This window comes from Lepidothrix coronata, unplaced genomic scaffold (genome assembly GCF_001604755.1).
Source record: "Lepidothrix coronata isolate B3197 unplaced genomic scaffold, Lepidothrix_coronata-1.0 Scaffold202, whole genome shotgun sequence".
NCBI classification, from domain to species: domain Eukaryota; kingdom Metazoa; phylum Chordata; class Aves; order Passeriformes; family Pipridae; genus Lepidothrix; species Lepidothrix coronata.
Window position 1 is genome coordinate 962,272 of NW_016690382.1, and position 23,899 is coordinate 986,170.

At 34.7% G+C, this 23,899-nt stretch overlaps 1 protein-coding gene across 1 annotated transcript in view; it reads left to right on the top strand.

Moving 5' to 3' along the window:
- Window positions 1-23,899, top strand: part of ERC2 (ELKS/RAB6-interacting/CAST family member 2) — a 436,730-nt gene that overhangs the window by 141,856 nt on the left and 270,975 nt on the right. Inside the window, 3 exon segments of the mRNA XM_017832458.1 lie at window positions 14,463-14,600; window positions 19,857-19,997; window positions 20,549-20,689. Coding sequence (XP_017687947.1) covers window positions 14,463-14,600; window positions 19,857-19,997; window positions 20,549-20,689 — 420 coding nt within the window.

Genomic DNA, 23,899 nt, shown 5'->3' on the forward strand with positions numbered 1-23,899 from the left:
TATTAGGTTACAGATTACTTCCTATTCAGACATTTATATAAAACATTGCTGTCTTACCTTTGCTGCTATAGAAAATCTAAACTGTTCAGCAGATGTTGATTAAAGACATCCAAGTTGCTGCGTTTAACATTTCAGTTTAAGTTTAGTGGTGCTTTGATAGTTTATATGTAGAAAGACTGTCTGGCCTGCAGTAACTAATGGTGAAACTCAATATGTGCATTGTCTTTCGTGCAGCTATAGTGCAAATATTAAATTACATCTCATAGTAACAAGAATCTCAGTTCTCTGATGAACATTTTGAACACTTCAACTCTTAATGGGTATAAACCTATGTACATTGACCATATGTTAATTTAGAATGGTTAAGAAAAGACATCTTTAAAGAGAGGGGGCAGGGATATATGTTATCCTTCTGCAAAGCTTTTCTTTCATGTAAATGCATTCCACTGTCCATTATATATCAATATAGATGATTTCTGTGACCAGGGAGCTCAAAGGAAACTTTCCAATAGAAAGGATATTATTATTTCTGATTAATTGCTGCCTAACCACTTAAGCTTCACTGCTGTGGGGTTTTTTTTCCCCTATTTTTTACCACTGGTACACTAAGGAAACTCATTTAAAATAATGCCATGTGAAACTGTATTCTCCATTACAAGCTTTTGAATGCAATTTCTAAAGACAGCCTGCTCTTATAGTAGAAATCAACATAGCTGTACTGAATTCATATAGCCATCCATTAGTTATAGTAGTAAGGAGGTAGGACTGTTATTTTTACTTTCAACGTAACATTTTTTGCTATTACAGAATTTTTTTTATTTTTTCATTTAAAATTAATTTCAACTTTTAGGGCTTCTCTTCTCCTCTTCAGCCTTAATTTTAAAATAAGGTAGTGTAAAGTTTAATGTTTTTCCTCTGTTGATTTTGATAAGTATTACATTATTAATTAGAATACTTTACTGGAAACCTGGGAAATAAGAGAATATTAGATATCTCAAAAAATTTGTAAGTCTGGGGAAAGAGCTGTAATTAAGGATTAAATAGGTCTGAGCAGTTTTAAAACACCATACTGGCACATTTGTCCCTTCAGGTGTGAAATGTCTGTGATTTACGAGTTCTGTGTAACTAATTTATCATTTAGAATTGAGAGCAGTACACTTCTCTGAAAGCCTCTGAATAAAAAAAAATACTGAGAGTTTTCTGTGTTCTGAAACAATCAAATAAAACTGACATTGACTCAAGTGAATTATTTGTCCATATTTTTGAAGTCTTGATACCAAATATGTTTAATATTTTCACACAGTTCTGTGTTAAAAGGATGTTGTGAACCTGTTCTTATAAGGAGATATGTAATCACTGTTGTAATGTAATTTGTGACCAGAGTCGTCTGACAAAATTAGTTGTAGCTGCAGGTAGGCATTTCCTATATCATAATTGTATATGGTCGGAGTTACATTGTCCCGTGGAAGACTGTGATGTTTAAATGTGCATTTATTTTGCTTTTGTCTAGACTCTTGTATCTTTTATAGCTTTCCATTGGAATCAAAACTACAGGAGTTGCTTAAATAGGAGATGTATTGAGTTTCACATTCAAACCTTACAAAGCATGTTAAATATCTCTTTAAACTTTCCAGGAAAGGAAATAGAGGTATTCTTTTCTTTCACTCAAGCTGGTGATTTAAAGAGTAACCTTAAGCCATCAGTAAAAATATAGAGTGGTGTTGGTAAAAACAAAACAGATATTTGGAAAATATTGCAGTGCATATATACATAAATTAAAAATGTATGAAAAATAGGCAAGAAAAACTGGTAGACTACAAATTATGGTAGAGTTTAAATTTGCTGGATTGGCCTACATAGAAGTATATGGTATTTCAGTGAAGTGGTGACTTTCTAGACTTACAATATTTTATTGTAAACCATAGTTCTGGATTGACTAGGAAACAAAATTAATCTAAGACAGCAAGAATGAAAGTGAAAAAATACTCTAGGTAATAAAAAAATTAATTACATTGATTGGACTTGATTTAAGAGTTATCGAAAAGGATAAATGATCTATAGTTGAGGGGTACTTATTTGGAGTGAAAAAGCAGACTTTTATCTCAGATATAACCTTCTTCATTGTTTTCATTTAGAAAATATTCTTCAGTGTTTCGATTAGGGGGAAAAAAACCCAAACCAACCCTCACCACCTTTAAATGCAGATGGGGGAAAAGAAGTGATGACTAGCCCAAAGAAGAAATTTGGAGTGTTAATGCCAGGAGGCTGAAGGGAGTGATAAATACAGTTTACAGAGTATTTGAAATGGGATGTGGTAGTGAAAATTGCCAATATTCTGTCCTCAAAAATAATGGCTAGTGGAACAATAGATGATAACTGCTCTCTTAATGACTTCTGTGTTATGCCACCTGAAAAATCATGTTTGAGTTCAGACATCTCATGGTCAGAAGAATGATGTAAATGTAAAAGTGTTAAACAAAAATAATAGTTAGAAACCTGTGGGGTTCAGGTATCTGTCTAAAGCTAATAGAGTTTAGTTTTTTATTTTAACATTCTGAAGGTATAAATATCCCAAATGAGGATAAATTATTTTAGACAGTGTAAAACTTAGAAAATGAGTAGCATGAAATCAGACTGACAAGGTCATCTATTAAATGACTGGATAGCCTTCAAATGGGAAAGGAAATTCAATTACCATAGGTTTTTCATTGGGTGTAACATAGGCAGTCCTGGAAAGGATCTGAGAGTATTATAGTATGTTCCACTGCCCACAAGCAGGATTTGAAGGAGATTCTTAGAGTGAATGAAAACATTGCTTTTTCTCTAGGGATTAAGTCAGGCTTCCAGCCTCTCCACATCACAACCTGCTCAACCTTTTCACTTTGAAATGAAGTCCAGTTGGAAGGTTTCTGCCTGTTATTCAGAACTGGAGGTTATGGCTCTTTTCACTAATTAAAAAGAAATATTTTTTTCTGAATTTGTTTGCCTATCTTAATATTTTTCCAAAGTATGTAAAATTACCATATTTCTCTTTAATGACCACATTGATTCTAATAAGATATTATACAGGGAAATATTTTTTATTAAAAATAAGGTAACGTGCTTTTTAGCACCTTTCTTGTGATACATTGGATATGCAAACCTAAATCTGCCTTTGGAACAGACTGGTAAGCTATCTTACAGTTTATGTTGTTTTTACATTTCTATATATATTTCCCTTCATGGATCTGTGTATTTTAAAGCAACGTGCACAACATACACCTCTTGTGCTACTTCACATTCCTGGTGTCCAATGTATTGGTTTCTCCGTGTTCCTTGCTCTGGAAGACTTCCTATCCTACTGCCTAATTGGCTCCTACTCTCTTCCTGCAGCCCCCTGAGGTGCCTATTCTTACTCCATTTCCTTTGTAGCTTCCCTTTTCAGTATTCCCTGTTGCCCAACACTTGTCTGTACAGCTTGGCTGCTGCCTCTCTCTTCCCACCATCTGTTAACTTTTTTATGAGATGTACTGTAACTTTTCAATCTGGACAGAGGCCCCCAAGTCTTCTCAATTGATACAGATATAATAGGAATGACAAGATACAAACTAAAAGGTAAATCACTGTTCAAATTCAATGATATGCATTAAAAGTATAAGAATGCCAAAGCAGCTTTTTTCTACATACGAGTTTACATGACAGTATATTAGTATGTACTTCTCTGACTTGCACAGGACAAAGTGTAACTATTTTCCATGCCAAGTCTTGAGAAATTCTTGTGTAAGCTCACATAGCCTGATTTATATACATCTACACCAAATAGTACAAAACTGGCCATGAGTGACAAAAAAAATCACTAGATGTTTTCAAATACCTGAGAAGTAGGACTGAGCAGAAAGGTATGATTTTTCATGGTTAACTTTGAGAAGTACTTCAGGTCATGTTTTCAGATGCTCTCAATGTGCAATTGGGCCAGACTTCAAAACAAGGTCAGTAATCAGCCATTACCCCGAAACTCATAAAGTATTGTGAGATGTAGGAATTCAAACCCAACCAACCCAGCTTGAAAATCTGGCCCTTGTATATACAGACAGCTGTTCTAAGAAGAATTAGCTTGTTAAGAATGAACATCTACCTCTTTGTGTCATTACTGGAATTATGTGTTAGTCTGTTTTGTATTTCTGTATTTACTGTCTGGAAAATACCTGTTGCATTTTGAATTACATCACAATAAATACATATAATGAGAGCAAAAACTTTTCAATGGACATCTTGCAAGACTGTGAGTCCTGCTTAGAGGAGTCCAAGAGTCAAGCTGTTTTGTTCAGAGAATTTATTGGCCCCTGAGGAGAAGGAGACAGAGACTGAGTATTTCCAGATACACAAGTGGATATTATCATCCCAGGCTTCTTTTGGCTGGCTTCCTGGGGAAGGTTAATTTTAGCATTAAGTTCCAGCTCTTTCTCAGCTGGAGTCTGGCAACAGAAGCCAAGCTTTCAGTCCAGGAGCTCCCTTCTGTGTGACAGCCTTCTCCTCTCTTGGCTCCGTTTGCCCACTGACCTGCTTTTATAGCCCTGTAAAAGTATCAGCTGACTTGAGGGCAGATCTCTTCCCTAAGCAGCCCTGGGGGAGTTTTCTTCTCCTCTCTGTGTGAAAACTCAGTGCACACATCTTCTTCCTTAATGCTTGTTGATTCCTCTGAATCCTTCCCATACCTGTACCTTTGAATCCTGTATTATGGAAGGAATCTAGAATTTCACAGTAAGTAAAAATGGATGAAATATTTCCTTCGGTGACTGCACAATAAAACAAATATACATGCTTGTTTTGGAAGAAGAAGAAGAAAATATACTTAGCACTTTTGATCTCCAATTTTAGTTGCATTTGCCTCTGTTTATTGATGCAATAAGATGCTCTCAGTTTCTACATGTACATTAGTATAGTAGGCTCATGTTTACAATTATGGAATAAAGACAATTATATTAAAGTCACAGATATAACAGTGCTTTATTGCAGGTACTGACCTGCAATGTCAGTATTGAGAGAATATGACTGTGTATTTCCAGTAAATGATACACCTTTCCCCCTAGTGATCAAGGGGGAAAGACCATAGGTTCTGTTCCTTTTAATATATTTTTTCCTCTCTCCAAAATTCTAGGGCAAATATATTTTTTCTTTAGGTAAACTTTACAATCTTATTGGATTTTTTTTATATACTGTAATAATACTTTGTGCTTCTGTACTGTACTGTTTTCCCTGAGATTTTGCTAATCCTCAGTTGATACTCCATACTTTTAACAAACCGAATCACATGGTTTTAACAAACCGAATATATGATGACATGGGAAATACTTGCATATAATTCGTGTAGATCTTTTGATTCTACCACAGACTTATTTGCTTTCCTCAGCCCACTTCAGTAAAGTTTAATTACTGTGTAACATCTGTTCAGAAGTTTGATATCAACGTAAATTTCATGTCTTCATTAATCATATCCTTTTTTGTATTCGCAGCTTTATGACTCTGCTGTGGTGAATGTGTTGAGTAGACTATGAAATGGGTGGATAGACAGAGTGAACATATGGGACTAAACTGTTCAGTAGCAAGAATGTCTGCTGGATCTTAAAATATTCCTGTATTCCTATATTACTTTCTCCTTAGGACAGAGATTTGTTGTAAGAAAATGTGCCAAAGCATTTATAGTAATTTGCAATATAAAAGCAACTGTTAGTCTTGTTCAGGTGGCAGAGCCCTCCAGCTTCCTGTTTCTGTGACAGCCAAGAGAGGTGCAAGGGCTGAAATTTTGTTTATAAAAAGGGGACTTCAGGTACTGCAAATCTGAAAAGATCTCATTTCTTTTTGGGTTACTGTATCTGTGGTGTATGAGAGAATTTTGAAAACAGTTGATTTAGTTATCGACTAATAGGAAAAAGGAATGTAAGAAATGCATTTTCCTATTGTTGTATGGAGTTCTGATAAAGTCTTTGCATTCAAGTTCAATATATCACTCAGTCATACTACAGACCTTATAAAATACAAAAATAGAAATAAAAGTATGAATCCTTGTTTTCCCTTTTCAGAATAAAAATTGAATAATGGCCCAATTATTATTATTCCATAGAATAATATTCATATAATTACCTATGTTGGAAGAAACCCTTAATATCATCAAATCCAACTGTTAATCTAGATATCAAAATTACACATGCAATTTCCAGCCTTATTTTTTTCTTTAAAATGAAAGAAAAAAATCAAATCAATGTTGAAATCCACACTGAAAAATAAGTGTCTGAGTTTTCATTAATATCTTTACAATTTGAGAGAAAAAGATATGAAAGATACTGACACAGAGCAAGCTCTGCCTTTATGTTAGTCTGCCGTGACTAGCAATTCAGACAGAAAGCACAGTATTTGCAAGCCAAAGGATACCCTGTCCTGGTTATTCTGCTCTCTGGTCATGGAGGCCTCGGTGGTGCTTGTGCACGATTCAGCACGAAACAGAAGAACTGATAGAGTTCTGCTGACAGATTTGGGAGTTTGTTGATGAAATAGCCACTTCTGGGGCTGCCTTCTGCTCCTAGTTTCTGTCCTCATGGTTGTTGGGATTTGTGTATCCATTTGATGTTTTTTTCTGGGCAGTCTTCAGTTGACTGTCTCTCGTTTAGATATATCTCTTGTTTAGATGATGATATTAATTTTTTGCAGTTGAGGCATTTGATGAATAGCGGTGGAAGTGACTGAGATACTTCAGACTTCCATTTTCAAAACCAAATGTACACTGAGTTTGAAATTTAGTTCTCTGTCTGTATTTTAGGTTTTAGGTTTGTTCATGCAAAAAAAGTTGTGTATATCTTTAAGTAGAACAAAATTCAATCCTAAGAAGAATACACCATTTCTTACATTTTTCTTAGAAGTGTCTTTTGGGCTAGGTGTATGTAATGTTGATCTTTTGATCAAATCTAATTATAACTGCCTTTTGCTTTTTCTTTTGTGGTTGATTCTGCTGTCTGTGTTTGTTAATTACTTCATCAAAGGTTTTAAACCTTTCCCTTCTTGTCTCCTGTTCTCTTTGCTTCACTTCATTCCTTGAAAATCTCCATCTCCAGATATCAGCGTCTCTGTAAACTCTTGTTTTTGTTTGTCTTGTATTTTCTTTATATTTGTTTGCTACTGCAGCTTTAGTGTTCAGTAGTAAGAGCATGGTTTATTCATTCCAAGTCCTGTTTTTTATATTCTGGTCTTTGTGTATTTGTTATAATTTCCAGTTGTCTCTTTGAGGTGTGATACCATTTTTGCCTCTCATCTTACATGGCCTCTTTCTCTGTAATGAGAAATTACAGGGAAATCTTGAGATATTTCTGTTCCTTACTCAGTCACATAAGGAGGTAGCCACACATGCTGCATAACTTATTTCTATTGAAGAGGGTAATGTGTGCAGTTGATAATCCATCTCGTGGCTTGTAGACACTTACATAATTTTGCATATCCAGCTTCATAAATTATTGCTTGTGAAAAAACAAAACAAGTTGCCTCATTTCTGCATTATTTTGTACCAGGTGCACACACAGAATATGCATCTCCCTTGTATCAGATTATTTTTCTGTTAAATTTTTAGGTATGTTAATTTGCAGTATTTGATTAAATGCTTTATTTAATATGTTGGTGACAGTTTTTGCAGCTTAAAAGCTTGAGATAAATATGTAAGTGAATAGCTTTCATAAAATCTTGGATAGTCCTGGACGACCAAACAGGAAGCAAGTGCAGAATTTCTAGTGAAATTCTCTAGTGCAGAATTTCAGCTGAATTCACAGTGCTCATTTTTTTGAAGGCAATTTATTCTAGCCACTGAGCAAGGCAGAGATCAAATTCTCAAGGAATCTTTCACAACTGTCTTTGCACAGTCTTGCCTAACAAAATGAGTCATACTTGGTGTGTCATCCCAAGACATGACAGTTGCTCTCTATGAAATGGGACACTTGACTTACTGTCACTGCCTATCACAGGGGACAGTGTAAATCTGTGACAGTGTTAATACTGGATAATAGCAGCATTTTGTAAATATAGAGAAAGTTATGTCTTAGGCAGGCTGCTGGTTTGTGTTTTATTGGAGCTATTTGATTCAAAATTGGTTTTAAATATCTATGTTAATATAATAAATATTATAATATTACCAACAAAATGTGATGAAAAATTGAGATAAATTGACTTCATTAAGAAGAAGTTGGTGTCAAAAAATCCTGCAATTTTATTTGTGAAATAATGTAGTATTTTACACTGCAGTATTTCTGTGAAGACACCAATTAGAATTTGAAGCTTATTTTGCTTAAACACTGTGTAAACTAACATCTTCCTGGTCCAGAACACTTGCTAGTTCATTAGAGACAAGTTGCATGTAAAGATTGGTAACTTCAAACAAAGGAAAAGGGAAGATGATGCCGCTGCACTGGATAAAACAGACACCACCGTGTGGTTAATAATGTAAATGAATATCTAGAATATATATACAGTATATTCATTTATATATATAGGATATAGGTATAAAAATAACGATCAACCATACAAGTAAGTTTTCAAACCCCAGTATTAATCTGATGATCTGTGTGATTCTAACAGAAAAAAATCCCAATTTTATAGAAGCAGAAAATGTTCTGTATTGAACTGCTGTAGCTTTGGAAGGAAACAGTGTAAGTGTATATCAGGAGAAATACTCAGATTACCTTTTCTTTTTTTCCAGTTTCTTATTCTGGTCTTATGTATTTTTCTGTTTTTTAATTTTGTCAAGTAGAGCAAGATTGTGAAGGATTATTTCCTGCTTGGATTAGGTGCGTTGGGAAGGTAGTAATAGGGTGATTACTGGCTCATGCCACTGCTCTATTGCTCCTGTCATCAGGTTCATGTGAGGGCTGATGTCTGAAGCAGCATTTGCTTCATTAGCTCCTTTGTGACAGTCACTGTGCAGCTGCATTTAGGTACTTTGAAGTGTAGTCCTGAAGGCAGTTTGAGGTAAAAACTCTTTAGACAGATGAGTCTTTTTGTGTGAAAACCTTACAGACCTATTGAACTGGAGAATGCTTTCTCCATATCCGTGGTTGGAAATGTTGTTTTGCATAACCTAAAGGACTGTGTACTTTTTATGGGCAGCTTTAAAAGCACTTTTACTGTCTGTGGTTTAGTAATCCACTGTCATGTTGGCAGTGTAGGGTTGAGCTGGCCATATGCCTTGAGCCATCTAAAATCTCTGGTGTTTAAGTCTTGTGGGGCAAAATAACATGAGAATATAGAGCTAAAAGATGCTATTGAGCCACGAGGTGTGTTGTAATCTGAAGTAAGTACAATACTGCTGTATTACTTCAATTTGGAAAAAAAAAATTTGCAAGGTAGTAACAGGAAGGCGCAAAGGAAATATTTTAAATTGAGAACATATTGTGCAACAGACAACTATAGGTAAGAAATGTTATTCTATTTAGACATAATCAAGCATTTTAGTGGATATTGGAACTGCTAATGGAATCCAAGAGTATTTTGTCATGTCATTATAAGATTAAAAGCTTTTTTCCAGTTACATTAGTAAAGCCAAAGATTAGAAGATCAGTACATACCTTATACCTTAATAAATATGCTTAATTGCAAGCTGGAACCCTTCATTTTATAATTTTATATTGTAGTATAATTTTTAATATAACATTAATTTTTAGAAGCTAGAAGTATTGGGTTTTGACTTTTGAAAAAAATATTCCTAGTTTATGCTTGTCTGTCTACCTACTTAAAAGGAGGAAAACCAAAGTGCAAGTTCAGGAGACTGGATGAGGAATCGTTTCTGGGGCAGCCTCTTTCAAAACAAAATATAATTCTGCAATGCCAAGCTGTAGAAGCAGAAATTGTCCTTCAATGGACTCATTTTGTTAGTTGAAATGCTGCTTATACTGTAAAATGTACTTAGGTCATATTATGATTCTAAGTGTAAAGCTTCCCCCTCCCACCCCATAGGCTGAAACTTCAAATAGCTCCTGTAAAGCCTGTTAATTTTAAAATACTTTGACTGACTTGCTATTTATTAACTGTACATCATTTGGTAAAAAATCCTGGCTAAAAATCTATAGTGCTTTTCAAAAACTATACTTCTATATTGAGCTCTCAGGTAATAATAGTTTTACAGACATGGTAGGGAAAAATGGTTTCATTTTTTTCTGGGAGTCCTTCATTACAAATTATGCACACACATATCCACATGGAACTGAGCGGAGATGTTGGGATGTCTGTAGACACATCTATTTTACTGAGTCACTACCAAAGCTCATTTCATCTTCTGGGGTATCCTGAGACATTTCTGAAAAGGACCATGTGAGCCAGAACATTTACCATGAGGCTTACTAATAAAAATAAATTGTGTGTAAGTAGCCATTTAGAGTTTATACATTTGAACTATCCCTAACTCTTTTTTTCTGATTTGATTAATAGTTACATTACTTTTGTCTTTTCTTATCTATGTCTGTGAGGCAGCAGCTAAAGTCTGAGAATGAGTACTAAGTTTTAAAGTAGTCATAGATAATGCTCATGTTGGGTGAATGTTGTGGTTTATTAAATCTCTTTTTCTTGTAGTGCCATTATTGTTTAAGTAGAATGTAAGAGTATTTGGGAAATTGTTCAGTAGAATTTTTTTTTCTTAAAATACTAAGATCTTTTTTAGGAAGTAATGAAAAGATACATACAAAGGTTCTGTTTTCTCCTCTGGATTTTAATTTTACATTTGAGTTAAACTAATCTTACTGATCTACTTCACTAGAACAGACATGACCCGTGTTTTAATATGACACAGAACTCAAAGACTTCTGCCTAGAGAAATTTAGAGTAGAGAAAAATGATTTTTAGGATTAAAAACCAGTGTTACAAAATACTTAGTCTGAGTTATTTAAAACTCATATACAGAGCAGAGAGGAAAATACATGCAGCTAAGTTTAAGTATATGGCTTTATGGTTTCACTAGCTAGGCCTAAGAAGTCTTGGCTAAGTTCTCTTTTATGGGGTCTTAGACTCTCTTATACTTTAATGCATATCTCTGAAGGCAAATTGTTGTAGTGTGGAACATTTTCTGTGATTATATAATTTTCATGCAAGTACAGTACCTTAATTTTGATAATGAAAGGAATTTTCCTTTGAGAACTTGGTTTACTGTGAATTTTAAAGCCTGTCTGCGGGTGAGATTTATTTTAATCCCTTGAGTATTTAATAAGCATTCCTGAGACTGTCGCCAAAAGGTGACAAGATTAGCACTTGAGGTTTATTGACAGGATGTCTCATAGGAAAGACATTTATCTGTAAGGGTATTGTTTTAAAAGGAAGAATAAAGTCTGGCTTAAGCTCTGGGAATATACACACTTTCTGAAATGCAGAAAGAATAGAGCAGTTTCTTTTCATCATGGCACAGGGACGTAGCAGTTTGCAGAGGTAAGAAACATGTTGAGAAGACTTCGCAGTGACTAACTTCCTATCTGAAGAAAAATGTAAGTGCTTGAGGATTAAGAAAGTCTTAACAGTCCCTGTCATAAGTTGAATTCAGGCATGCTCAAAAGTCATTACTCAACAATAGCATTGTATCCTTACACATGTGCTTCTACCCAAATATATATCTGTTGGAGAATGACAGGGGTTACCAGAGGGTTTGTTGTTCTTTCTTGGTTTAAAAAACCCAGGAAGAACTAAATCATATCTTATATTCCAAGATTTTAGCATGTGAGACTGCTCAATCTCTTTGTCTCCTGTAACATCTTTGAGAGAACTCTGTGATTAACTGGTCATAAAGTCTTGTCTGTATTAGCAGGGCTTTGCTGCTCCTGTGCCCATCCCAACAAATACTCTGTGGTACTGAGTCTACTTTCACATACCCCAGTGTGGTCCTGTTCCCTTCAAAGTATTTCCTTCAGGTTTATATACCACAAATAGAAGAATAATCAGATCCTTTCCTCTTACTTTATCTATGGACTATGCATTGAACAACTTATTTTAAAGCAGTTGTGATTCAATGGGGATGTTTTTAATTTGCTGCCTGTTCTCTTTACCTCTGAGGAAAGAATTTTGTAAATGCTGAATAATTTTAGAACATGTTTTCTTGGTTAAGGGTTGGATCATATTTTAAATTAGTTTTAAGAGGAAGGAAATCGTGTAAATGCTGTGGAATTCAGATAAGCACTGTGCATAGGAAATAAGTACTTTAATTTAGGGTGCCTAGAATTGGTAGGTCAAGCTGATGATAATAAAGGACCAGATCTTAGCTTTGTTTCAAAGAACATGTAATCAATATTCACTCTCCTGTTTTATTTCTCTTTTACTTGAGAATTTGTTTTTGTGAAGCTGAAACGTGCAATTGCTTAAGTATTCCACAGGGTGTCATGAGGTAGTTGTTGGAATCATTAATACTTGGATGAAGTAAAGAAAGAAACGTAGTGTGCAGTCCTCTGAATGCCAGCTAATGTAATTTTAGATGTGACTAATACACATGCCATAAAATAAAAAGTTCTTAACTCATTAACACATGTATCGTATTTCTGTATCTGTATAAAATATACACACGAAGAAAAATATTACAAGAGGTCATTTACAAGAGTGAGCTATTCTGTGTCAGGTCTTCCCAAAGAACCCTTTCTATATATTCCCTAGTATTTTATAGTTTACACAGCAAGTGGAATCTTTGGCTCATAGCAGCAATCTGACATACAAAACTATTTATATAAAAAAAGAGAAAGAAAAAGAAAAAAACGTATAATACTTGTATTTGCTGTACTGTAAAGAATTTCTAATTGGAGTGTTGTCCTCCAAATTTACTTACAAATTTAATTTTCATTTTTATTTAAGTTCTTTTCAAATTTAAATTTATTTAAACACACTTCATGCAGTGCACACAGATGTACTGTGGATTTTCTGACCTGTTAATTATAGATATATATGATGTCAAAACCTAACTTCAGGGTTTTTTCCTGCACACGTATAATGTAGTAGGAGGAGAATTTTTAGCAAGGTGTGCCCCAAATTAGTGTGTTTGATTATGGTGGTAGATTTTTGGATATGAAGATCAAATTTTTATTGGCATAACTGTTGACCTCTGCAGAGCTACACACAATAAATTCAACTTCAGGTTTGTAAAGAAATCTTTAAATACAGTTTAACAGTAACTATAAGAGATCCTTCTTCTGTTAAAATCTGAGTTGTTTTAAATGGAAATGATATTGACTATGAGAAAAAAATCATTATGTTATGAAATGAACAGCAAAACATCATTTCAGTAGGAAGAGAACGTGATCCAAAGTGGAAAATCACTAATGAAAGTAAAATTCTGAATCTTTATTGACAGTAATAATTTGTCTGATTTTGTCTACATATTTAAAACCAGTGTTGAACAGATGACAATGTATGGATTTTGGCATATTTTCTCATATTATATAAAGTGGCATGCTAAAATGATAGACTAGTTAATTTTCTTGTTACTATTTATTTGTGCAAAATCTTGGGTTTGTGCCAGTGGCATAATAGTGAGTGGCACTGAGAGTGTAGGACGAAGGGAGTTTGATTCTTCTGACAGACAATTAATGACATTTTACACCTATGACATAACACGTGTCCTCTCTGCATTATGCCCAGAAGATCACAGTGTCTCACAACCATAGGAAGGGATTGCCATGATAATCAGCAACTGAGTGCTTTTATTTGAGTTTACTTCCCAAATCCACATCATCATGTGGACAACTTTGTGCAAAACCTTTCTGATTTAACCCTTTCTGATTTAACCACTATAAGTCACGACCAGTGTGTTTGTATGTACCTTGGCAATAAGCTTAAATACTTTCTAGAGGAAGAACCTGACATGTCTAAAGCAGTTAAAATATCCAAAATAGAGTGGCATACTTTAAAACTTCATGAAGATGTAGAAAGTGAATGGAAATGGTGGCTTTTGAGGTTTTTAATTTGGTTTTGCTTGTTTGTTTCTGGTTTTGGCTTTTTTGAAGTATAAACACCCTGATCTCTGTCCAGGTGAGTTTTCTTTACAGCAGGGCATCATGGAAGAAGAGGTTTTTAGATAGGCAGGTTATCATCTTTCCTCTTCCTCAGTTTAAGGCTCACTCGACTCGCTTCGCCTCGCCCTTTCTTTGTCCTTCTTATTGAGCTAGAATAATCTAAAGGGGTAATTCCAGGCATACTTTAAATTACTGAGATAATGCAGTACCTTAAACTAAAGTGATTAATATCAGAAAATACTTAAATAATAAAATACCTGACTGCATTGAGATTTTTCCTATAATTTATTAAAAAAATTATACTTGTTTAGCAAAGGAAAACAAAATAGAACGGACAGAAGCAAAAAAACTATTGATATTATAGCAGGTACAAACTTGGGAGTATCATATGTGTGATATGTATACACTCAGCACCCAAGTTCCTCTTGGAATGTTAAGACAAGGTTGATGAATATTATAATCTGTTTTTATTTTCAGATTGAAAATCTACAGGAGCAACTTAGGGACAAAGACAAACAACTAACAAATCTAAAAGACAGAGTGAAGTCGTTGCAAACGGATTCCAGTAACACAGACACAGCACTGGCAACCTTAGAAGAAGCTCTATCAGAAAAGGTAATGTTTTGTCATGAACAGCATCATGTGCTGCTCTTGTGGGGGAACTGTGGGCAGAAAGTGTCTTTTTAAGTTGGTCTGGCACCTGTCACAAAACCTATGGGCCCTGTCAGGAAAGCAGGTGGCTCTGTTCTGGGAGGATGAGCAGGGAGGGGCTGCTGGCTGCTGAGTGGACACAGGACTCAGGGAAAGTAGTATCCTTTTAAATGCTCAGGGAGAAATGGCCCAGGACAAGGGAAGATTTTCACTTAGTCAATGAGATGAGTGGTTGTTCTCTGAAAGAACTGAAAATTGGACACCTGACTTAAAGAAGGTAGAAGTTTGGATATTTTCCTGTCTTTGTGATCTTGATTATCCTGTTCTTTCGTCCATTAAGCAGGGCCTAAGTGAAGAGCCAAGAGGAATTGGCTGTACCAGTTGTTACCTTGGCTTGCTGTTAGCAAGTTTCCTACACTTCATTTGTAAGGGAAACTGTGTTTCATAAAAAAAAATAATTGAGAATTACTTTTTTTTCCCCTTTACAAACTGTATGCCTTTAATTTGAAAATACCTAGCAGAAGGGATAAATCTGGACTGTTTAAATTAGTGCCAACATTCCTACCAGTTGCAATGAGGTCAGGTTTCTTCTTTCAGTTAACTTTGAATGTGAGTTAATGCAAGTGAATTTATATGCCCCAAAAATTAGTACAAGTATCCACATTTTGCAGCTCACAGATCTTAATATATACCGCTTAAATATGAACAGGTGAGTGTGACTAATTAAAGTAATATGTGCCATTCTGCAGTGTGTATGAAGGTATTTATGACTGTATATGACCTTAAAACGCCACTGTGGTGTTGGCACTAAAACATACAATGTTAATGTAGGATTTTTGATTTCTTGTGTGTTTAATTGCCTTACTAGTATTTGCTTGGTCAACAACAGTGAAAAAAGTTGGCATAAGTATGGCTTCCTATGGGTAAGCACACAGCACTTATACAGGGAAGTTACACGTGTTTTTGTAATCTTTCACTGCTGCTCTGGACACACTGCTCATCCATTTCACAGCATATTAATAAAAAATGACACAAAGCACTTGTTAATCTGTTTTTCCTCGGTGTAAACTATCTTTTCTGCATTAGTCACTTTCCCAAAATGCCCATAGAGGCAGCTGAGAGTTTTATTAAAACAGTCCTTTAGCCCTTGTGCTACAGTTGTCAGCATGGAGAGCAGAGTGACTGTCACACTGCAGACTTGCCAGTTATCCTGTGCAACTGAGCATGAAGTCGATTGTCAAAAGCCAAAGAANAGCAGTATCTGCAGCACTTCAGAGAAAATGCACTTATGTGATATTTCTTAGCTGGGATAATTTGCTAAGTTGCAGTCTGTCTCCAATTTTAATGTTATTTCTCTGCTGAAAATATTAAACTAATGAGAGTTTGCCGGAGTTCGTAATAGAGGTAGCTAGTGTGGAACTATTGGATAGATTATAATTGTCTTCTGACTGCCACAAATACAAAAAATTGAAACCTAACCCAAATTAATTAACTCTAATTGGTTTTTAAGTCCATTTTATATCAGTACCATTATAAAATAAGTTGAAATAAATGTTAGCTAATAAATATATGTAAAAGGATTTATAATTTTGAAGAAGTTTTCTGTATATCTGAAAATATTCTATTGTTGTCAGACATACAAACTGTGAAATTTTCCTCAACTCAGGATGTATTATTTTTGAATGTTGTATTTAGTATAGTTCCAGAGTTTGCTTTAAAGTTATGCTATGGAATTTCTTTGTGTATATGATAACTTGACATGTGACAACACTAGAGACCTGATGGTGTGGAAATTTTGTGTCAAGCTTTATTTGATACCTGAAATAAAGGTTCAGATCCAATAAATGATGCTATTTTTAATGTTTTAGAAAAATTAGGTGAACTTAAATCCTTCTCTGAAATGTATTTTTGTAATTCATGTCTGCTTCATTTGGAATGGATATACACGAACAGACACTTTTTGAAAGAATCAGTGTGATTAGTGGTTTTTCCAAGTGGAATTGATTGGAATTCACATGGGGTCCCCGAGGTTGAATTCTGTACAAAGTAGTCACTTTGCTTACATGCAGTCAGCTGGGAATGGCATCATTCCTGGGGTGTTTGCAGGCTGATCTGACATGTTTACAGTGAATGCCATGGGATGTTTTCCTCTGCCATGGAGATTTCTGACTTTTTACAGCTGATGAAGGTGATGGAATCATTTGTAAACCAATGCTTTTGAGAGGTGTGGAAGCTGAGTTGTGCTGTGGTTTCTGGTGACTGTTTCAATCAGTTGTGGAGAGATTGTTGGTTATAAAAGTTGTGTTGCTGTATATAAAGGGAGGTACTCTATATGTAAGTGGTATGCTTATCATTCTGTATTACTTTGTTAATCTAAGGAAAAGATACACAGAGTTATTTAAATAATAAACCTTTTCTACAAATGAGTTTTTGAACTTCTGATGTGTGACCACTGTGTCTGTGACACTGCAGTTAGAATTAAGATTAGCTTTTGAAAAACAGGGTACTTGATCTCAGAGCCTGAGGAGAAAGTTCCCAAGGTAAAGACATCTATATCTCTGTGTGATTTTGATTGCTTATTGTACAGAGAAATCACCCACAATTTCTTTTCCACTGTAAATCTCTTGAAGGCCACGCTTTGAAAAGCAGGTTTTCTGATGTTAAGTGTGATTTCTGGGATGTACTGACACACTGAAAGAAGCCAGTAGGCATGTCCTAGAAGTTCCCAATGGACTATTATACCTGGCTTTCTTCTACCTTCTGGCAGCTAAATACTGTGACGGTGTATGTTTTCATATGTGTCTCATTCCTTTTTGTGTCTAGCTTTCCAATCCATCCTAGCTGCTCCCAGTAACTTTCTTATCCCTATTCCCATCTGCAGTAGCATTCTTGAGACCTACAGACTTTATCAAGAGTTATTAACTATTTCCACTGGAAATAGTGGTAGAAATATGAAATAGATGTTTGTCCAAACGGAACAAAACAAGAACTCCTAATGAATTTCTTATTAACAAGCACATCAGTATAAGTACTTTTATCAATTTCATATGTGCTGCTGCTGTTAAGAAAGGATGATGCTTTCATTTAAGAAAACCTGAATTCCATGGAAATACGTTTGAGGATTTTTTGTTTGGTTTTTTTTTTCCTAGAAATTGTAGCAAAGCAACTTTGCAACTATATAATTTTGTTTTATACTCATGATTTTACACTCAGATTAGGCTCAGTTTTTGGCTTTATCTTAATTCTTTGTCAATTCAATAGTTTTTGGAATTTTAATTTAAAAATAATGAATAAGATACTTCTAGAGCATCATGGGAAGCTCTTTTAAAATAGAAATAAAATTTATTTATATCACTTTAGTTAACCACAGTCCACTGAAATCTAATTGAATTGCTTTTCTTGGTTTCTTTTGGAAGAAAAACAAATTATGATCATATGATATGAATGAATTATGATGCTTTTTTAAAGTTCAAAACTCAAATGTTTGAGCATTTATGTTTTTCCTGCATTGTTCTTGAAAATATACAGATTGAGATTTTAGCTCTGAATTAGAAGATATGTCCCCTTATTCTTTCTGAAAATAGATTTTTTTCCAAGTATTTGTCTCTGATTTTCTTTTTCTTTTGTAGTTAGTGCTTAGGTATCTTGGTAACACTTAATGAGAAATTAATGTAGACATCTTAAACCAACATCAAGTTTTCCTGAAATGGACTCCTTTTAATCTTTGTATTTTTATGACAGTATTGCTGCTATAATTTATCCTCTTGTTAGGAATCAGAAACAAATCACCTTCAGTCACATTTGAGTTCATTTTAGAACTAAATTGCAAAACTTATTCATTTAATTATTTACTTTTAAGTTCAGAGCCTCTCCTAAGCACTGAAAATTCTTAAAAACAATAAAGGTTACATTGCAATTAAAAAAAAGAAGTTTGAAAATCAGACTATGCAAAAGTGCTATCAGCTTCCTTGATGTTATAACAAGAAACTTTTCAAAGAATATCTCAGCTCTTGGACTGGCCCAAAGCAGCTCAAGAGGTTGCTTTCATGAAGCTGATATTTATAAAGTTGGTCCTACTGTAGCAGCACACAGCAGATAAGCAGTGGAGTATGTCTGATAATAGAGCTATATGCTGGGGCAATTCAGTTCCTGCTTCTGTGATAAAGTGCAAATAGATTAGACCTGTGAGGTCCCAGATTAGTGCACGAGGAAAGCTCGCCAATGCAAATAAGACTGAAACAAGAACACATTGTTGGGATTTCTGCTAGTTAGCTGTTAATCAAGTAAAACATGGTATATTAGGGCCTTTTAACACGTTTTTGACATTTAGCCTTATGCAGCTGACAGATAAATTAGTCTTCTTTTGTGATTGACTGAGAAAAAAAAAGTTATACTGTTCATTAAAAAGATTAAATAGTGTTATGTTTAATTCATTGTAGATGAAAAAATCGTTTGGGTAAATAAATCTTCAAGAAGCAATTGCTATAGAACTAAGTCTGCATATAACTAGGTGGAATCTGAATGGTTATTAAACTATTCAACTTAGTGGTGGCTGGCATTTTAATGTTAATATTCAAGAGATTAAGATTTTTTTATTATTTGTTGTTAGGAATAAACTTGAAGTTATTTAGTGTTCCATAGAACCAGAGAAAGGTTTGGGTTGGAAGGGACCTTAAAGATCATCTAGTTCCAACCCCCTTGCCATGGGCAGGGACACCTTCCAATAGACAGGGTTGCTACAGACCTCAGATCATCTTCAGGGCTCTCTCCAACATGTCCATGTCCTTGTGTTGAGGGCACCAGAGCTGGATGCAGTTCTTCTCCCAGTGGAGTCTCACCAGAGCAGGACAGATGTGCAGAATCCCCTCCCTTGACCTGCTGCCCAGGCTGCTTTTGATGCAGCCCAGGACACGGTTGGAAAATGCATTACTGAGTTGAATATCTTTCTGTATCCATCACAAAACTAAACATATTCACATCAGTGTAGATCTTCAATGAATTTTCTGTATTACTCTTATCTTCTGTGTTACTCTTATCAAGTGTTTAAAACCTTGGACTTCCGATTTTGAAATCCAGAGAAATGAGGCATTGACTTCAATACCATTAACTCTGCTTCTGAAGGTTGTTTTTTTCTAAGTGCTGCATAATGCAAAGAAATTTTATTGTCTTTTCTTAAAATGATTCCCGACTTTTCTATTTCGCAATTCTTTCCCTTTTTAGGAAAGAATAATAGAGCGTCTGAAGGAGCAAAGGGATCGAGATGACAGAGAAAGACTTGAAGAAATTGAATCTTATAAAAAAGAAAACAAAGACCTGAAGGAGAAAGTTAATGCTTTACAAGCTGAACTGACAGAAAAAGAGGTCAGTCTTTTCATAAAATCTCTGCTCTTCTGTCTATGTCATTACGATGAAAGAAAGTGCATTAGGATTGCTCTTGAACCATTTTGAGTTCTGAAATTCTGCCACCTCAGCGGTCAGCTTCTGAACTGCTGTTTTCTTAAGCGTTCTTCACGGTCCTCATTTGTACATAAAGGATTGCTTCAGGTTATACACAGTTGTGTGTCATTGTCTCTACTTTGTCCTTTACCTAAGCCTCCATTGGGCTCAAATATTCCACTGCTGCTCCTGTTTCTGTTTGTCAGTTAGAGCAATAAATTTCAAAGTGTTTGTACCTCCAGACCAGAGCACCAGCTTGTCTGTATAATGAATGTTTCTGTGTTTCACTACATTCTATCCCCTGTGGTTCCAGTTGGTTGTGTTCACAAAATGGTGTCTTTTGCTATCAATGCTTATCTTTGCGTCAACTTTTTGGGGAAGGGGAGGGGGAACAGGATCCAAGTGATTGCTAAGTTGGCAATAAGTTAGTGTCCTGGTGACTAGGAATTAACTTTTTACTCTTGGTCGTTTTTCAGTCTAGTTTAATCGATCTCAAAGAACATGCATCTTCATTGGCATCAGCAGGGCTGAAAAGAGACTCCAAACTTAAGTCTTTAGAAATAGCCATAGAACAAAAGAAAGAAGAGTGTAGTAAGTTGGAAGCACAGTTGAAAAAGGTAAGTTCCATCTTAAAACAAACAATCAGCAGAACAAAAATCAGCATCGCATACCCTCATTTTGAAATTATGATCTTATTTACTCTTCTGGAGTAAATCTAAAATCTAATCATCTTATGCTGTTTGCTGATGCTTGCATCAAATACTGCTTTTTCTCACGAGGTTTGTACCAAAGCCACTAGTGAGCCTCAGAAATTGTCCCGAATGCCTCTATGAGGGAATTCTGAGACTCTGCAGCACATAGTTGAACTGGGAGCAGGACATTGGAGGGAAAGTAGGAGGGCAGAAAGAAATTATCAAACTAGCAATTTGTGTGTGAATTTATACCACTTTTAGAAGTGAACTGAAATGTTTGTGGTATGGGAAAAAAATTAAAGGCTTGTCCAAGAAGTGCTGTACTTCCTAGTCCAAAAAATTCAGCTTCCAAAATGGAAACTCTAGCTAGGTTTTATTTTGATGTCTTTTTGGCTTTCTTGGTGAACACATGTTTGTGATAATTAAGCAAAATAATGCAAAGTCTATCTCAGCTGGCAATTCAGTATTTCTACTCAGCAAGTAGTGGAAGCAAGCATTTAAAGGAAAACATGCAAGTCCTGCATTTTATTACATGGTTTTATTTAAATTGCTGTGTTAAACTAGTTTTTGCTTAAATGATTTGCAGTTTGTTGATACCATTGTTTCTTTGACCTTTCTCTGTGTTGTTTGGTAGTGTCTGCTCTCATTGTTTGAACACCAATCTCATTACGTATTTGATGGGTTTAGGCATTACCTTTGCCTTCTGCAATTCATGACTAAGTGTATGTCAAATGTTATTTTTTTTAATATTGATATAATGTTTCATTTTCTAGAAAATAATATTTGTTCAGTGAATGTTACCACTGTTAGGATAATATTCTTGACACTCTTTTTACCCAGGCTGTTTAATCACTGCTCAGTGATTAAACATTGTTTCAATAGCCTGACCTGTGAAGAAGGTACTGCAAAGTATAAAGGATACCAGAGTGCAAACCTTATACTTCTACTATTTTTTAATTCACAATGAATATGTGCAATTAGGTGCCTGCATTAGATGTTTAGTTATGGAGAGGAAGGGAAGCTTTTTCAATAAACATATACAAGCAGCCTATACAAATGGAAACACAAGTATTTTAAATGTCTGAGAACTTATAAGTGCTACTGATGTCAGAATTAAAATATCCAAAGAAAAGGTTTCTCTGGAAGTCATTTAGTTTGGTTTTGTTTGTTAGAAAATAAGTTTGTTTACTTTACACTTCACTACAAAATATACTTCATTACAATCTGAAATATCTTATTTTCTTAATTTAAAGAAAAATAGTTAAAAGAACCCTGAAAGCACAGATCACTTAAAAAAACCTCATCGAAATCCTCTTGAAGGACTTGAAATTCTAAGTCAATCTTTTATGACTGTACATATAAACACATCATAGAGTCATGGAAAAATAAGCCCTTATAAAAGTCAGAGAGTGTCTGGGACGTCTTTCGTATAAAAAGGGAGTATGTTCCCTGTGAATAAATACAAAGGATTATTAAATGAAAGTTGAAAACATAATAGTTTTATTATATCATAAATACAGCATAAAGCCCCAATGGAAATTCACTCAACATTTGTAGGAGACCAGGTATTTCCACAATAAAATGGAGTTACAACCTTCTTTCTGGGCATGTTTAATTGAACAGAAACAGTGACTGTTAATGATAGTAGACTCCAAACAGTAATTTTCAATTCACATTTTCTCTAATGAAATACTTTATGTTCAAACCTGTAAATATCCTGTGTTAAAAGTAATTGGTCCCCAGAAAACCACCTTCCCCATGTTTTCACTCCTTAGGAAACTAACTGAAACAGAAATCAGGGTTACTCTTGCACGCGTCTGAGTTAGAGTAGGAGGGGACATCAACATAGCTGGGAGTAAATTAACCTGTGTATCCCATAAGTGTGCTTGGGTAGGAACATTAACCACTACAGGAGCTGGAAGGACCAGGCACATTTTATATCTCTCTTTAAAAGTGACTCCAAGGGGCTGTCTCGTTGAAAAAAGTTGAATGTAGTTTGCGCATTACTCCTCTCTAAAAATATCGTAGAGAAGGTACTTTCCATTATGGGACTGCAAAATAATTGTAGTACAATGTTGATTTATATGTCTTAACAGGTTATACTAATAAATATAAGGATAGAATTCTGTGCACACTTGCTAGGAGTTAGTTTTCCATGAGCACTGATGGTAGAAGTGCTAGGTCTGAAAGAAAACATGCACAAGAGGCAAGTCCAAACTAAATCTGTAAATAAAAAAACAACTTTTAGAGTTTCTCTTCCCTGATTTCCCCTGCTTTCTGCTTTTTGGAGACAAAAATATTCATTTATTGATAATAAAGATGGTTTTGATTGGGTCTGATCAGATCCAAACATTTTTCAGTATTGCATAACTGGATTGTTTGCATTTCAGCTAGAGAAAATATGCTGATTCTAAACCCACTGGTTTACACAGTAAGCATATTTCAAAAATAATAAATAAGATATTTGTAAAATGTAATTCTTCCTGTGACTGTGCTACATTTTGGTATACAAATCAATGATTATAGACATGCTTATTAAACTTTTTGTGACAAAGATTGTGGATTGAAATTCATATAATGAAAAAACCAATAAATCATAAATACCAGAGAATGGTCAATGCTTTTTCCCCAAAATTCCGCAGATTTTTGTTGAGTTACTTTGTATTGCTACTAGTGAAAGAACAGCAGGAATTACCTAATAGGTAGTGAAGTGTTTTATATATATATGTGTATATATAATCTTTATTATCCACTCTAGAATTTCCTCCTTTTGTTGTTTTTCATTATCTTAAATTTACTTGCTTACTGACATATTTGCAGTTGCCTAAAGTACTTTTTGCCAAGCTGTAGTGTTCGAAAGTCATTCTGCATAGAAAATTCAGTCTTGTGTTAAACAAAAGGAAAGTAATAAATTTAATGATACAATTTAATTAATCTTTTATTATTACCGTCTTTGAAGCTTTGGTGATAAATTGCAGCCTCAGCCAAAAGCACTTCTCGTGATTCATTGCTTGAGACCAGCACTTAATGTATCATCAAAAGTGGACACCTTTCTTTATTTCATGGGTTATTTAACTTGAGAAAGGGAAAGTAACACAAACCTTAAATTTCTTACTCCAGCTATTCTTTTTTAGG